Below are 15,287 nucleotides of genomic sequence, written 5' to 3'. Positions count from 1 at the left end.
CGCTTACTCTGTGCCGTGCTGGGTGTCACCGTGTGGCAGTGCAGACCCTGCTCTTCAGAGCCTTAGAGGGCAGCTGGGAGGAAAAGCCATAACCAGAGGGAATGGCCTGGCTGAGGCACTGTCTGTTCTCATTACCAGATAAGAAGACTGGGAGGGAGTCTGGAGTGTTTTCAGGAAGGCAAGAGAGGCTGGGGGTGGAGGAGCCAGGGAGAGTTGGGTTTAGGGGCGGTCAAGAATGGTTTGGCCTACTGGAAGGCGTGAGCAGAGGCAAAGATAGTGAGCAGCCTCGTCCCTGCTTGCTTGCTTTTTTCTTTTCCCTTTTTTTTTTTTTTTTTTTTTTTGTGACAGAGTTTCCCTCTTGTTGCCCAGGCTGGAGTGCAGTGGTGTGATCTCAGCTCACTGCAGCCTCCGCCTCCCAGGTTCAAGCATTTCTCCTGCCTCAGCCTCCTGAGTAGCTGGGATTACGGGCATGCGCCACCACACCCAGCTAATTTTGTATTTTTAGTAGAGATGGGGTTTCTCTATGTTGGTCAGGCTGGTCTTAAACTCCTGACCTCAGGGGGTCCACCCGCCTCAGCCTCCCCAAGTGCTGGGGTTACAGGCGTGAGCCACTGCACCCGGCCTCGTCGCTGCTTTCTAAAGGTAGAAGACATCAGGGTGGCTCTGCCAGGTGTCATGTGGCCCGTTCTGTACTCCACACTACCCTCCGGGGCACCTCACACAGGCACTCCGGCTCATCGCTGTTTTCTCATCCATAGAGAGAGGTGCAACGCGCTGACCTTCAGAGCCCTTCCAGCCCTGGTGTTTGACACGGGCACCAAACAGTGAGGGCCTCGAGCACCAGAGAAACGAGGTGGGGTGGCCTGAGGCTGTGTGGACTGGGCCGCAGGCCTGAGAGTGGGTAGATGCTGACAGAGCCAAGATTGCAGGTCAAGGGCAGTGTTTGCAGAGAAAACTGTAGGGGGCTGAAACCCAGCTGGGTGGCTTCCAGGGCCCCTGCCTGGCCCATCCCTGCAGCTGCAGGCTGGTCCTGGCTTGTTCTTAGTACTTCACACAGTACCGCACAGGGGTGAGGGCTCAAGGCACAGGAGTGAGGCTGTGGAGTGCAGGAGTGAGGCCTCAGGACCCAAGAGTGAGGCTGTGGAGTGCAAGGGTGAGGCCTCAGGGCCCAGGAGTGAGGCCATAGAGTGCAGGGGTGAGGCCTGGGGAATAGGAATGAGGCCTTGGGGCGTAGGGGTAAGGCTTCAGAGCACAGGAGTAAGGCTGTGGGGTGCTGGGGTGAGGCCTGGGGAGGAGGGATGAAGCCCTGGTGCGCAGGGGTGAGGCCTCGGGGAACAGGGGTGATATGGTTTGGCTGTACCGCCACCCAAATCTCATCTTGAACTCCCACGTGTTGTGGGAGGGACCTGGTGGGAGGTAACAGAATCATGGAGGCAGGTCTTTCCCGTGCTGTTCTCATGATAGTGAATAAGTCTTATGAAATCTGATGGTTTTAAAAAGAGGCATTCCCCTGCACAAGTGCTCTCATTTTTTGGCCTGCCACCATCTACGTAAGACGTGACTTGCTTCTCTTTGCCTTCTGCCATGATTGTAAGGGCTCCCCAGCCATGTGGAACTGTAAATCCAATTAAACATATTTTTTAAAATAAATTGCACAGTGTCAGGTATGTCTTTATCAACCACGTGTGAAAACGGACTAATACACGGGGTGAGGTGTGCCCCTCCTCCCCTTCCTGCAGGAGGCTTCCTTCTTCAAAGCAGAGCCCTCTCTACCAATGGCGGGCCTCGGAGTGATCGCTTGGTCTCTGATTAGGCGGTTAGAGCCTCGGTTAAATTAGCTTTGGGCTTCTGTAAGACAGTCTGTGAGCTTGCCAGGGTCTGCTTAAAAGAACCATATTTCTCTTCCATTGCAAAGTGTGGAAACATGCCCGGTTTGCATGGCACTCCCGGGAGCCCTTGGGCATTGTGCTTCAGTGTGGCCCCGGCAGACTTATTGTCAAGTCGTCAATCAAAGCTGCTGTTTCCTTCATTAGTGATTAAGAGAGGGTAATACTGAAATGATCTGAAATAAAAATTGCCAAAGTGTTCTTTTGTTGTATTAATCAGAACCATATTCGTCATTCGTCAGAATCCTAAAAGAAATTTTCCTGACTCACTCTTTAAATGACACCGGAGTGTTTCCTCTGCCGACTGGCAGTGTGAGGAAGACTGGAGGTGCCCCCTACCCCCAACCACAGAGAGGAAGCAGGGACAGGCTTGGGACGTTGCTTCACCAGGACTGCTGGATGCTGGGCCGGTCTCCAGAGCCTGTCACTGCGCTGGTCAGGCCGGGGACGTCCTTCCAGCTTCTCTGTCTCTCCAGACCTCGGCTGGGTCTGAGACCTGTGGGAGTTTCCCAATGCAGTGCCCAGCTGCCTCAGCCTTGCCTGTGGGGCAAGGAGGCCAAGGCCCCAGGAGGAAAGGAGCAGTTTCCCCAGCATCCTCTGTCCGCGGACGGGACATGCTTGGTTTCCAAACCCAGCTGGTTCCAGGGTTTGATTGCGTGTTGGGCTTTTTCTCAAGTGCTAGGGCTGTAGCAGACCGGTGCCAGCAGGAACAGGCCCAGCACTGGAGGCCAATATGGAGGGGTCATGGGACAGAGTCGGGGCACTGAGTTAGGTGGATGGGGCCTCAAATGCCTTGAGGGGAACTGGGGGCTTCATCTTCCTTGACGGGAGACGGGGCGCCTCCGACTGTTAGGATCCGCTCACTGAGACTTTGCCCACTACGTCATACCCGTTACACGTGGCAGACAGCTGTCCTTGCTCCGGTGACGTCCAGAACTTGCCTGGTAATTTGCTGGTGGCAGGGTAGCTGAACACCCCACCCCCAATCCAGAATATTCCACACACATGATGGTATTTCCTCATCTGGTCTTTCTGGCTTTCTGCTGGGAGAAGAAGGGAGAGCTTATGGTTTCACAGGTGACCAGCTCAAGACCTTTGTTTCAAGGCAGAGGGAGGAAACCGTTTCCGTCCCCCGGACCCCCACCTGCCTTTGCTGCAGAACAGTCCTGAGTTCATCACTGAGGATCCTTTCCCAGTCTCTGGCTCCCTCCTTTACCTCCCCAAACTAGCCTGGAGCCTGCGAGGAAGGGGAGATCTTGATTTGCAGGACAGGCCTGGTGGCATGGGGGTGGGGATGCCAGAAGCGGCCTTGCGGGCTGCACCTCCCTGTGAGTCAGCCGGTACTGATCCAACAGCCCCAGGGGCTTCTCCAAGTCACAGCCTCCTTCTGCTTGACCCACCCCAGGTGTGTGCCTCCCAGTGAAGGGGATGGAGCCCCAGTCCTGAGTGGGCTCAGGCCAAGGCCGGGTGCCCAGGGCTGGCCTGCGGCCACTGCTCTCGCCTCCCTGTTTACCCACTGAGTGCTGGGTGATATTTATTGTCTGGATTATGCTTCATTAAAGCAGAAGCCCATTTTCCATAGATGATATGCATTTTTTATTTATTAAATTAGTGTTTTAATGCAATTTACCAAGTCATCCAAGACAAATAATCCACTTAAGTGATGTCGTAAAGCTCTGTTTCTCCCCAGTGCTCTGTTACCATGAAACTGTGGACTCTCCTAAGTTCCGCTCCTGGGCTGGAAACATCTTGTGAGCAGCAGAATTTACAGTCCAGCCTTACTAATTCTGAGTAGGAGCGGGTCCTACCACTGGCCGGAGGCTGACCTTTGCACTCCCTGGTTAAATAAAAGGCTTTTAAGCAAATTGAGAGTGTAAAGAGAATTCCTTGGAGAACCCATCATTCTGGAATATCCCAGAGTACTCCTGGAGACCTTTTCCCTCTCACTATTTGCAATGCTAATTACCACTCATGCATTCCTCAGGGCTGGTTCGCTCAGGGCCTTACGCACCTGAAGGTTTTTGTTTGTTCAAGTCACCTAAGGTATTTAAAAGGAAAGATGCCTGTTTCTTCTTTTTTCTTCCCCCTAACCCTCACCCTCACCCCAGAAAGAGGTACATTTCTCTAGGTACATTCTCACTGCCGAGCTTCCATGCACCTGGCCTGTCCCTTTCCCCAGGCTCCTGGTAACCCAAGGTCATGGATTTGGGGGTGAGGTGCATTTCTCTAGGTACATTCTCACTGCTGAGCCTCCATGCACCTGGTCTGTCCCTTTCCCAGGCTCCTGGTAACCCAAAGTCGTGGATTTGGGGGTATGTGTAATTTCATTCAGTTTCCATTCCTACTCTAGGCTTGGGGCTGGGATTATAATGAAGAAGGGGTCACGGGGGAAAGCTGACACACGGGACACACTGGACCGTGACGGTGTGGCACGTGCCGCGCAGAGACATGGCCAGGGCTCCTGGGAAGAAGGGGTGGAGACAGCCCCACTGCCTGGGAGAAAGGGGGAAGATCCTGAAGAGTGAAAGGGTTTATCTAGGAGAACAAACAGGGAGCATCCCCTCCTGCGGTAGCAGAGTGCCTAAGAGAGCCAAGGCTGCAGAGGGTTGGAACACCAGGTGCGGGGTGGGTAGAGACCGGATGTCCGGTCTGCTCTGGCTCACTTCTGTTTTGTCCTGAAGGCAATGGGTATTTAAAGATAAAATGGTGACATGATAGGAGCCTGCTGAATTAGAAAGGGCATCCTAGTTACAGCACAGAGAGGGCTGACATGCCCAGGTAATGGGATACAGGGGCCTCAGTGGCATTTAAACTCAGTTTAAATATTTGGTTGATTTTAATTCCAGCACAAACATGTGACATTTTAATGGCTCTATATATTTTAATGGATATTGAGGACTAAGCTCTGATTTTTTTTTTATCTTGCCCAAATTCCTAAGGGGTCTGGAGAGTCAGGCCCTACAAACCATACAAAAATTCTCATCAGATGGGTTTTAATTAACCCTGTATATCATGACTTACTTTCCAGCCTGACTCTGGCATAACATTATATGACAAAGTCAAAGTATTTTACCCCAAAACATGTTTCTTTGCCATATTTTGAAATGGCAAATTTGTCCTTTGTCGGGGAAAATTTGCATCTGTAATGAATCTTGGCCGGCACTGTTTCTCACGCCTGTAATCCCAGCACGTTGGGAGGCAGAGGCAGGTGGATCACGAGATCAGGAGTTTGAGATCAGCCTGGCCAATATGGTGAAACCCTGTCTCTGCTAAAAATATAAAAAATGAGCCAGGTGTGGTGGTGTGCATCTGTAGTCCCAGCTACTTGGGAAGCTGAGGCAGGAGAATCGCTTGAACCCAGGAGGCAGAGAGGTTGCAGCGAGCTGAGATTGCGCCACTGCACTCCAGCCTGGGCGACAGACTGAGACTGTGTCTCAAAAAACAAAACAAAACAAACAAAACAAAAAAGAATCTCTATTAAGATAGCTGGATTTTTTTCTTCCAGGCCTTCCCAATCCTAAAGAGTAAGAGTCTAGCACCTTTTAAAGATTCAGTAGATGGCGCAGTGGCTCACACCCGTAACCCCAGCACTTTGGGAGGCCGAGGTGGGCAGATCACCTGAGATAGGGGTTCGAGACCAGCCTGACCAACATGATGAAACCCCATCTCTACTGAAAATACAAAAATTAGATGGGCGTGATGGCACGCGTCTGTAATCCCAGCTACTCTGGAGGCTGAGGCAAGAGAATTGCTTGAACCCAGGAGGCGGAGGTTGCAGTGAGCTGAGATCGTGCCATTGCACTCCAGCCTGGGTGACAGAGAAAGACTCTGTTTAAAAAAAAAAAAAAAAAAAAAAAAAAAGATTCAATAGGAAACATTTCTCTCTATTGTCTGTAAGGGCAGCCACTATAAGACTTCAAAAGAACCTTCATCTCCACAGTCTTTTATCTTAACCTGGACATTTCCTTTCTATGGTCCCAGGTCTTTAGACAAACTCAACCAATTGTCAACTAGAACATGTATAAATTTACCTATTGCCTGGGAACAACCTCCCGACCGCTGCCACTGCCGCCTTTCAGTTGTCCCGCCTTTGTGGACCAAACCAGTGTATTTCTTAAATGTATTTGATTGATGTCTCATGCCTCCCTAAAATGTATAAAATCAAGCTGCACCCTGACCCCTTTGGGCACATGTTCTGAGAACCTCCTGAGGTCTGTGTCATCGGCCGTGGTCACTCATGTTTGACTCAGAATAAATCTCTTTAAATATTTTACAGAGTTTGACTCTTTTTGTCAACAATATCATAAAAAAACTAGCACATCAAACCTATACTACAAAGCCACAGTAGTAATATATTTAAGGTTCTTGAAATGAGTGGATTTAAAAAAAAATAATAGGGCAGAGCCTTCCCTTTCTGGTGGTATGGTGAATGTGATGTGCAAAAGGCCCTTCTGTTTTTTGTGTGAATACACCAAATAATGCTGGTGTGTTTTTAAAAAACATAACCACAAAGGTGAGACTATCAGAGACCAGAAATCTCGAGAAAATACAAATCTAACGAGATAGGGGAGCAGCATCAAAGCTGGTCTTTACCCAGGGGTATCTGTGAGTTGATTTTAATGAGCCACTGGCAGGAGTCAAAACCTGGGGATTGTTTTTTTCAGAGTCTAAACAGGTGCTTGTGTTTGCCTTTCTTAGCCTTGGCCAGGTTAAAGGAGGAAGAAAGAACCCTCCCCCTCCTCAGAATTTCCACCTACAATCCTACATTCACATGGATTGGGAACCCTAGTTCATGTTACTTATTTGACCTAAAAAATTGCAAGCTAAAAATTTGGTTTAATGTAGTCTGGGATAACAATGCCTTCAGGCTCTAGAGAAGCAAATACCGTCCCCCAACCCGAAAAAGAAAAGCCTCAAAGAATTCCAACAGATATACATTCTAAGGAGCATAATGACAGGAGAAGTCAAGGAAGTGGGCCACCAGGAGCAAGAATCAGCAGTGAAAACAGACTGCAGAAAGAGATCTACAGAGATTTTAGAATTATCTGAGATGCACTATAAAAATAAGCTTGTACATTTTAAATAATACAAAGAAAGATACTGAATGAAAGGAGGAGGAGTAACTATCAATTTACAAGGCAAGTCTGAAGAAATAACCAGGGTTCAAACGTAATAGATAAGTGAAATAAATTGTGACACAGTTGAAGAGATTATTAATGAAGTAGAAGAGAGATTTGAGGAAAGTACTTCTCCCAGAAAGACAAAGAGACGGAAGATATAAAAAGAGAGGCTAAAGGAAACGAAGGATAGAATGAAAAGGACCCCAACTCTTGTCTGATCAGAGTTCTGGGAAAATAAAGAGAATGGGTACAGATGGATGTTTGATAGGAGATAATGGATGACTGTTTCCAAAACTGATGAAAACTACTTATTCTCCAGATTCAGAAGGACCAATATCTCTAGCAGAATAAATATCACAAGGAAACTGCAAAACGTCCAAGACAAAGAAAGTATTCACAAGCAGTCAGAGAGAAAAGTTAGATTGCTGATGAAGAAATGACAAATAGATTGATAGCGTTCAGTAGTGGAGGCTGGAAGATAATGCAGTATCATCTTTTAAAATAATAGTCAACTTAGAATTGTATATCCAGCGAACTATCTTTCAAGAATGAGAATAAAGACATTTTTAGACAAATGAAATCTGAGAGGCTTTACAACCAAAAGACCCTCTCATTAAAGGTTGAATTTCAAGAAGGATAATAATTTCCAAAGAAAGGTCTAGGTGCAAGAAGAAATAATGAGAAAAAAAAAAAATAGGTAAAGTCATGAAAAACTCTAAACAAACATTGATGTATAAAAGAACAAAAAGAAGATCTCCATTTATAATTTTGGGAGGCCGAGGCGGGTGGATCGTGGGGTTAAGAGATTGAGATCATCCTGGCCAACATGGTGAAACCTCGTCTCTACTAAAAATAGAAAAATTAGCTGGGCGTGGTGGTACGTGCCTGTAGTCCCAGCTACTTGGGAGGCTGAGGCAGGAGAATTGCTTGAACCCGGAAGGAGGAGGTTGCTGTGAGCCGAGATTGCGTTGCTGCATTCCAGTCTGGCAACAGAACGAGACTCCATCTCAAAAAACAAACCAAACCAAAAAAAAAAAAACTCACAATAGAACTGAAATTCTGGAAAGCACGAGTACATAGCTAGGGAAGATTAGGTCAGTGTGTGGTGCTGCTGTGATGATATGACTAGAATTAAAATATTCTTAATTTTTTGTATTGTTTGGGAGGAGAATAAAGATAATTCATTTTAGATCATTAAGTTAAATATACACGTTAAAATTTGTAGAGGGCCTATTAAAATAATAGAAACAATTCAGTAACTTCCTGATTAATTGGGGTTGGGACATTAGAATGTAGAGGGAAGTAGGTTAGTCCACATGTAGGCAAGAAAGACAAATGATAGAAAAAGTAGAACAGTTGGAAAGTTCTAAACGAGAGCATGTGAATTAACCTGAATGTGTCAGGAGTCACAGCCAGCAGGGACCAAGCTCTTCGGTTAGAAAGCGTGGCTGGAGTTTAAAAACCCAGTGCTGTGCTAGTTATAAGAGAAATATAAGGAAATAAAGATTGGGGGGGAAACCAACAACTACCAATAAACAGAAATGAAGATTTTCAGGACCCCATTTTCAATATCATCAAAAATATGAACTTGTTAGGGAAAATCTAAAAACAGAATAATAGACCTTTACTGAGAAAACCATCAAACACGGGTGAAGAGAAAGAAGATCTGATTAAATGAAGAGCTATATCATGGTCATGAGTCAGAAGATGGATTAAAAGCTATACTATGGTCATGAGTCAGAAATCCCAGCAAACTTTTCTGTAAAAATTGACAAAACAGGTTCTAAAATTTATACAGAGATGCAGAAGATTTGGAATAGCCAAAACGGCCTTGAAAAAGAAGACATAAGGGAGGGCTAGCACTAGCTGAAGTTTAGTCTTTTCAACAAATTGCTGGAACAATTGGATATTCATGTGCATACAGATGAACTTCCAGGCCGGTCATGGTGGCTCACGCCTGTAATCCCAGCACTTTGGGAGGCCGAGGTGGGCAGATCACCTGAGGTCAGAAGTTTGAGACCAGCCTGACTAACATGGAGAAACCCTGTCTCTATTAAAAATACCAAATTAGTCAGGCATGGTGGCGCATGCCTGTAATCCCAGCTACTCAGGAGGCTGAGGCAGGAGAATTGCTTAAACCCGGGAGGCGGAGGTTGCGGTGAACCGAGATCATGCCATTGCACTCCAGCCTGGGCAACAAGAATGAAACTGCATCTCAAAACAAACAAACAAATAACAAATGAACTTCCATACCTTTTACCATATACAAAAATTAACTCAAAATGGAGTATAGATCTAAAGTAAAATTTAAAACTATAAACCTTGTAGAAGAAAACCTTTGTGCCCTTGAGTTAGGCAATTATTTTTTAGATAAGACACCAACAGCATGATCTGTAAAAGAACAAAGTACTAGGTTGAACCTCATCAAAATTTCAAACCCATGATCTGGCCTGGCGCGGTGGCTCACGCCTGTAATCCCAACACTTTGGGAGGCCGAAGCAGTGGATCATGGTCAGGAGATTGAGACCATCCTGGCTGACATGGTGAAACCCCATCTCTACTAAAAATACAAAAAATTAGCCGGGCGTGGTGGCAGGTGCCTGTAGTCCCAGCTCTTTGGGAGGCTGAGGCAGGAGAATGGTGTGAACCCGGGAGGCAGAGGTTGCAGTGAGCCAAGATCCCACCACTGCACTCCAGCCTTGGCGACAGAGCGAGACTCCGTCTCAAAAACAACAACAACAACAACAACAACAAAAAACCCCCATGATCTTCAAAAGTCACTGTTAAGAGGATGAAAAGAGAAGGCACAGGGAGAAAACATTTGCAAAGCATGTATTTGATAAAAGATTTATATCAAAACTAGTGGCAGATTTTTCAAAAGGTAAACATACTTCTACCATATGATCCAGCTGTTCTACTCCTAAGTATTTTTCCAAGCAAAATGAAAGCCTATGTCCATTCAAAGATGAGTACACAAATGTTCATGGCATCTTTCTGCATAGTAGCCCCAAACTCGAAACAATTCAGTCCTTCAGCAGATGAATGGATGAACAAACTGTGGTATATCCATGCAGTGCGTGCTGCTCAGCGTTTATAGAAATGAGCGATTGGTACGTGCAATGTCACGGTGAATCTAAGGTAATCACCCTATGTGGAAAAGCTAGACCAAAACCAAATGTGTATTATAGGATTCCCTTTATTTGAAAGTGTTGGAAATGTAAGCTAATGGGTAGTGACACGAGTAAGTCGGTGATTGGGACTGGGAGGGCTTGAAGGGAGGATTTACAAATGGCCACAAAGAAACCTTTGGAGCCATAGATATGTCCACTACCTTGGTTGTGATGGTGTTTTCCCAGGTGTGTGCATATTGTCAAAACATATCAAATTATAAACTTGAAGTATGTAAAGTTTTTTTTTTTTTTATGAGACGGAGTCTCGCTCTGTCACCCAGGCTGGAGTGCAGTGGCACAATATCGGCTCACTGCAAGCTCCACCTCCTGGGTTCACGCCATTCTCCTGCCTCAGCCTCCCAAGTAGCTGGGACTACAGGCGCCCTCCACCACACCTGGCTAATTTTTTATATTTTTAGTAGAGTCGGGATTTCACCATGTTAGCCAGGATGGTCTCAATCTCCTGACCTTGTGATCCACCCACCTCGGCTTCCCAAAGTGCTGGGATTACAGATGTGAGCCACCGCGCCCGGCCTGAAATATGTAAAATTTATTATATAACAGTTATACCTCAGGAGAGCTGTTTAAAATACATTACCCAACAAAAACTGATACGTAGTTGTAGTCAGTTAGACTCCTTCCTCCCCACTAGAGACTTCAGAGCAAAAGCCCTGTGTGAGGTTAGAGGTCATAAGTATTTATACTGTTCAGTACACCAGGAAGAGAAAATAATTTTGAATTCGTATGCTCCTGATAACATACCTTCCAAACACAGAAAACAAAGATTGGCAGAACCGTAAGGAGAAAGACATAAACTCACTCTCATCATGGGAGTTTTGAAGCATACCTGTCAGTTATTGATAGATTATAAGTAGATGGAAAAAAAAAAAAAAAAAACAAACAAAACCACAGGATTTATAGGAAACTTGAACCAACGCTGTTGATGAACTTTATTTAGTGGACATATGCAGGGCACTCTATCCAAGAACTCTAGAATATGCACCCTCTTCATGTTCTCCGGTCTGGCCCCAGCTTGCTGATCATTCCTGTGTGCGGTTTAGTCCTTGGTGTTTATTTCTGTCCCGAATCACTGGTCACTCTCTGGTCTTTTGTGTCCGTGTACCTCCCTGGCATCTCCACCTGGATCCCCAAGTATTTTAAACTTGGTAGTTCCAAAGAACAGCTCACGGCCTTCCCACCAAAACACTGTCTCCTACAGCCTTTTCCACAAACCTTTCCCCATCTTAGGAACTGGCAGCTTCACCCTTCCAGCTGTGGAGGCTCAAATTATCAGAGTGGCCCTTGGTTCCTTTCTCTCCTACCCCAGATCTCTCATGCGTGTTGGTGTAGTTTTTCTGTAAAACCTTCAAAATACATCTCGAATTGGTCTTCCCACAAGCTTCCCTGCTCCCCCTTGGCCCGAGTCACTAGCCCTTCTTGAATTCTGACTACCATGGTCCCCTAACCTGCCTCCTGGTTCTCCTGGTTCTCCTGGTTCTGTCTCTCCCCACCCTGCCTTGTGCCATCCATTGTCAGCATGACGGTCGGAGGGATGCTTCTGAAGCCTGTGTCTTTCCCTGCTCAGAGCCCTGAGGATCTATACCCCACACGTGCCTGCCAACGCTTCCCTTTGCTCGCCTCGCTCTGCGGTAGCTGTGCTGGTCTCCTTGCTATTTCTGGAACGTGCCAGGCAGCCTCTAACCACAGGGTCTCTGTGCTTCCTGTAGCTTTTACCTGGAATGTTTCTCTGCCATATGTGTAAATGCCTTTTCTGGCCAGGGGCGGTGGCTCACACCTGTAATCCCAGCACTTTGGGAAGCTGAGGCAAGTGGATCACCTGATATCAGGAGTTCAAGACCAGCCTGGCCAACATGGTGAAACCCCACTACTAAAAATACAAAAATTAGTCTGGCATGGTGGCGTGCAGCTGTAATCCCAGCTATTCAGGAGGCTGAGACAAGAACATTGCTTGAACCCGGGAGGCGGAGGTTGCAGTGAGCTGAGATTATGCTACTACCCTCCAGCCTGGGCAACAGAGCGAAATTCCGTCTCAGTGAAGAAAATAATAATAATAATAATAATATACGCCTTTTCTCTCTGAATGTTTGCTCATCTGTCACCTTAGGTGACTGACCATTTTACTAAAGTGGTATCCCCCTCTTCACAGACAAACCCACTTGCTGTTCCTCGTCCCAGTCTTTGCCTTGTTTTCTCCATAGCACATCACCATCTAATGCACTGTGCGTTTGATTTGTTTACTTACTGAACCATTGACAGTAGTCCTACAGATGTTGCATGGGCAAGGCAGAAAAGTAAAGGTGGTACCCCAAGAACTGGAGTTTTGGGAACCCTCAGTCTTTGCAGTTGGCTGTGTGTGCTTGAACTAATACCACAGCCCCAAGGTGTGCACGCCCCAAACCTCAGTATGGGAGGGTCTCTGGGAGCTGACAGTGGTCCTGGGTTTCCGGGATGAGTAAGGGGTAGCTACCTCAAGAAGGGGGAGCAGGGAGGCACGTTTGAATGACAGTGAGGAGAGAGAGACATGGGTGGTGATTTGAGGGGTGTGAGCCGTGTCCTTCCACATCTGTGGCTTCCGATCAGCATCACTTCCCTGTTCGTTTCCCAGGGAGACCCGGACCAGGTAGTGGTCCTGGGCCCAGTACCTGATCTCTGGCTTGACTAGGCCCGGCCTGGGCTCAGCCTTGTTTCCTCATCTGTGGAGTGGGAGGAGGCCTCCCTCACATGCCGTTGTGAGGAGCAGACTCTGTGCCTGGCATGGCACCAGCACATGTTGAATTTGTCTCTTATGCTTTTTGGCTATTGTCTGTGCAAGAGAGGAGAGTGAACAACCGCCTCTGAGGCTGCCCGAAGCTTGGTCTGCTATTCACTTGCTGTTTATCAGCCTGCTGGTACTTAAAGAGAAAATGGTGTTTGTTTTAATGAGCTGACAATTTTGAAATTAAGGCATTAAGTAAAAGTACGTCAACACAAGCTTTGGTTTTCTCTGAACCCTGACTAGATAAACCCTGACTGTTGCAGATAACCTTGCAGTGATGTTCGTGGATCACACTTTACAATTTCTCTCTTGGTTATTTTTTCTCTTTTAGTCTGAACCAGAGGGCTTTTCTCATTTCCACTTGTACGTGTGCGCTGCTTTTCTCGTGAGATGGAGGAAGGAAATACTAGAAGAGAAAGATTTTCAAGTAAGTAAATGCCCTTTCAAAAGAACCCGAGTTTGATTTTCTACTAGGAGAGAGGTTTATTAAATTTTAGTTCACAGGGTTATTTGTGGAAGAGTTTTGAGAAGCACTGCCTGCGTTTCGCCGCTGACCTCCCGCTGGTTGAAAGCTCGTCTAGCTGAGAAGACGAGCCTGGCAGTGGTCATGTGGTCATGGCAGTGGAAATGCTGCCCAAGTTATGAGTTATTTGATGTGACTGTGTGACAAGCTCCCCGCAGAACCTTCCCTGGGCCAGCGTGCCCCTCAGCAGCGCGACCCCTGCAGGGTGCGGCACGTGACCTCTGGTCCCTGGAACCCTCTTCACAGCACCTGGACTGTGATGCTTTAGGGACAGGGCTGGGCAAGAAATCACACAGCCTGGGGTCCCTTCCAGCCAGGCCACTGGGAGTTGTGTGACTGGGGACGCACTGTTTAACCTCACTAAGCTAGTCCCTGGCAACTTAGTGGGAGAGCCCTCCTTGCACCCCACTCATCAGAGGCACACCCTGCTGGGCCCCGTGCTCTACCTGTGGGACTCCCTGTGGACTAGTGTCCAGCCCCTGACTCCCCCAACATGTTCCTCTGTGAGGCGTCCCGAGCACCCCGTGGACTGTTGGCCCCTTCACGGGGTGATACCCACTGTTCTCCGAGGTGCCGGCTGGGAAGTCCTTCTGCCCAGTATTCACCCAGCAGAGGGCTCTGGGTGCAGCAAGGAAGACCCCAACAGTGGGAACCAGACAGACTCTGCACCAGCCGGCTGGGGTCAGCCACGCTTCACCACTCTGCCTTCTCCCAGGCCCTCGTCTCTCAACTAAAGGGACGGTCCTGGGTCCCCAGGGCAGTGCTCTCCACAGCTGGCAGCCTTTTGTTCCCCAGCTCCGTGCTCGTCGGTGGCTCCAGGCATTCCTCCTCCTTCCGAGAGCCTTGGGAGGAGCCAGGGAGGTCCTGCTGCCCCGCTTCATCTCGGTTCCAGGAGAGACCAGACAGGGGAGGGTCGTGCTGAGGCCTGGAGCTGCCAACAGGGCCTGGCCGAGCAGATGGAACCCAGCCCAGGTGTTCGTGGATGGAAAACATCATCCACGTCATCCTAAACCAGAACTGAGCCACATCCTGTGCCCGTTCTGACCGGCTGGGGGTGTAGTTTAAGCGCCTGATGTCGGCATTAGTGGGATCTTTTGCTGATTAATAAGCACGGCATTGTAAAATTAGAAAATAAGCTATCCGAGAAAATCTTCATTTATCCATTTTCCCCCCCGAGTCTAAACCTCTCAGTTTGGCTTCCCAGGGGACTAGGGGTCCAACTGCCAACCCTGCTGCAGGCCGCCCTATGCCCGCCGGCCCTCATCCTCGCCAGCTTCCCCTCCTTGGAGCCCCACTGCCCTCACCCTGGGCTTGGCTGAGAGGAGGCCGCCCACACGGGATCGACTGTGCTCTGCCAGCGTCCAGGAGGTGCCCACCAGAAGTGGGAATGCCTCGTGAGGTTGGAAACCCCACCACCCGCCAGGAGCTGGGACCACTGTGGTTTTTAATTTTAAAGTAAGCAAGCCGCTTAGACACAGTGGGGACGGCAGTTGGCAGAGTCGTTTTTCTAAGTAGAAAAAGCAGTTACTTTTATGTGAGCAGAGTGTGGCACCTCCATGAAGTCAGGAACCTTCTCTGAGGGGGCCTCGGCAGCTGAGAGGTCTGTGAATGTCTCTGATCAGTGGGTGCGCCACTGCCTGATGTTGATGCGTGGGCAGCCTCGTTGGGAGAAGCAGCTTCCTCCAGCGTGGTGGCTGCCTGTCCCAGGAGGCTGGTGAAGGCGGCGAGGATGCGGCAGAGCGGCATCGTGGAAGGCTGAGGCCCTTACTCCGGAAGCATGCTCCGGGCAGTCCGCAGCCACCTGGCCCCGGG

General features: G+C 48.2%; 1 protein-coding gene and 1 pseudogene across 3 annotated transcripts in view; one reads left to right on the top strand and one right to left on the bottom strand.

Moving 5' to 3' along the window:
* TBC1D22A (TBC1 domain family member 22A) overlaps positions 1–15,287 on the top strand; it is a 408,925-nt gene that overhangs the window by 339,201 nt on the left and 54,437 nt on the right. For all 3 annotated transcript variants that reach the window (XM_025398760.1, XM_025398761.1, XM_025398762.1), the window contains one exon: positions 13,284–13,379. In XM_025398760.1, the coding sequence (XP_025254545.1) occupies positions 13,284–13,379 (96 nt within the window). The remainder of the gene's footprint in view (positions 1–13,283; positions 13,380–15,287) is intronic.
* Positions 14,776–15,254, bottom strand: LOC112632773 (annotated as a pseudogene).

Source organism: Theropithecus gelada, chromosome 10, assembly GCF_003255815.1.
Source record: "Theropithecus gelada isolate Dixy chromosome 10, Tgel_1.0, whole genome shotgun sequence".
Classification (NCBI taxonomy): domain Eukaryota; kingdom Metazoa; phylum Chordata; class Mammalia; order Primates; family Cercopithecidae; genus Theropithecus; species Theropithecus gelada.
Note: the sequence above shows the minus strand (reverse complement) of the source record. Positions and strands in the feature narration are given on the sequence as shown.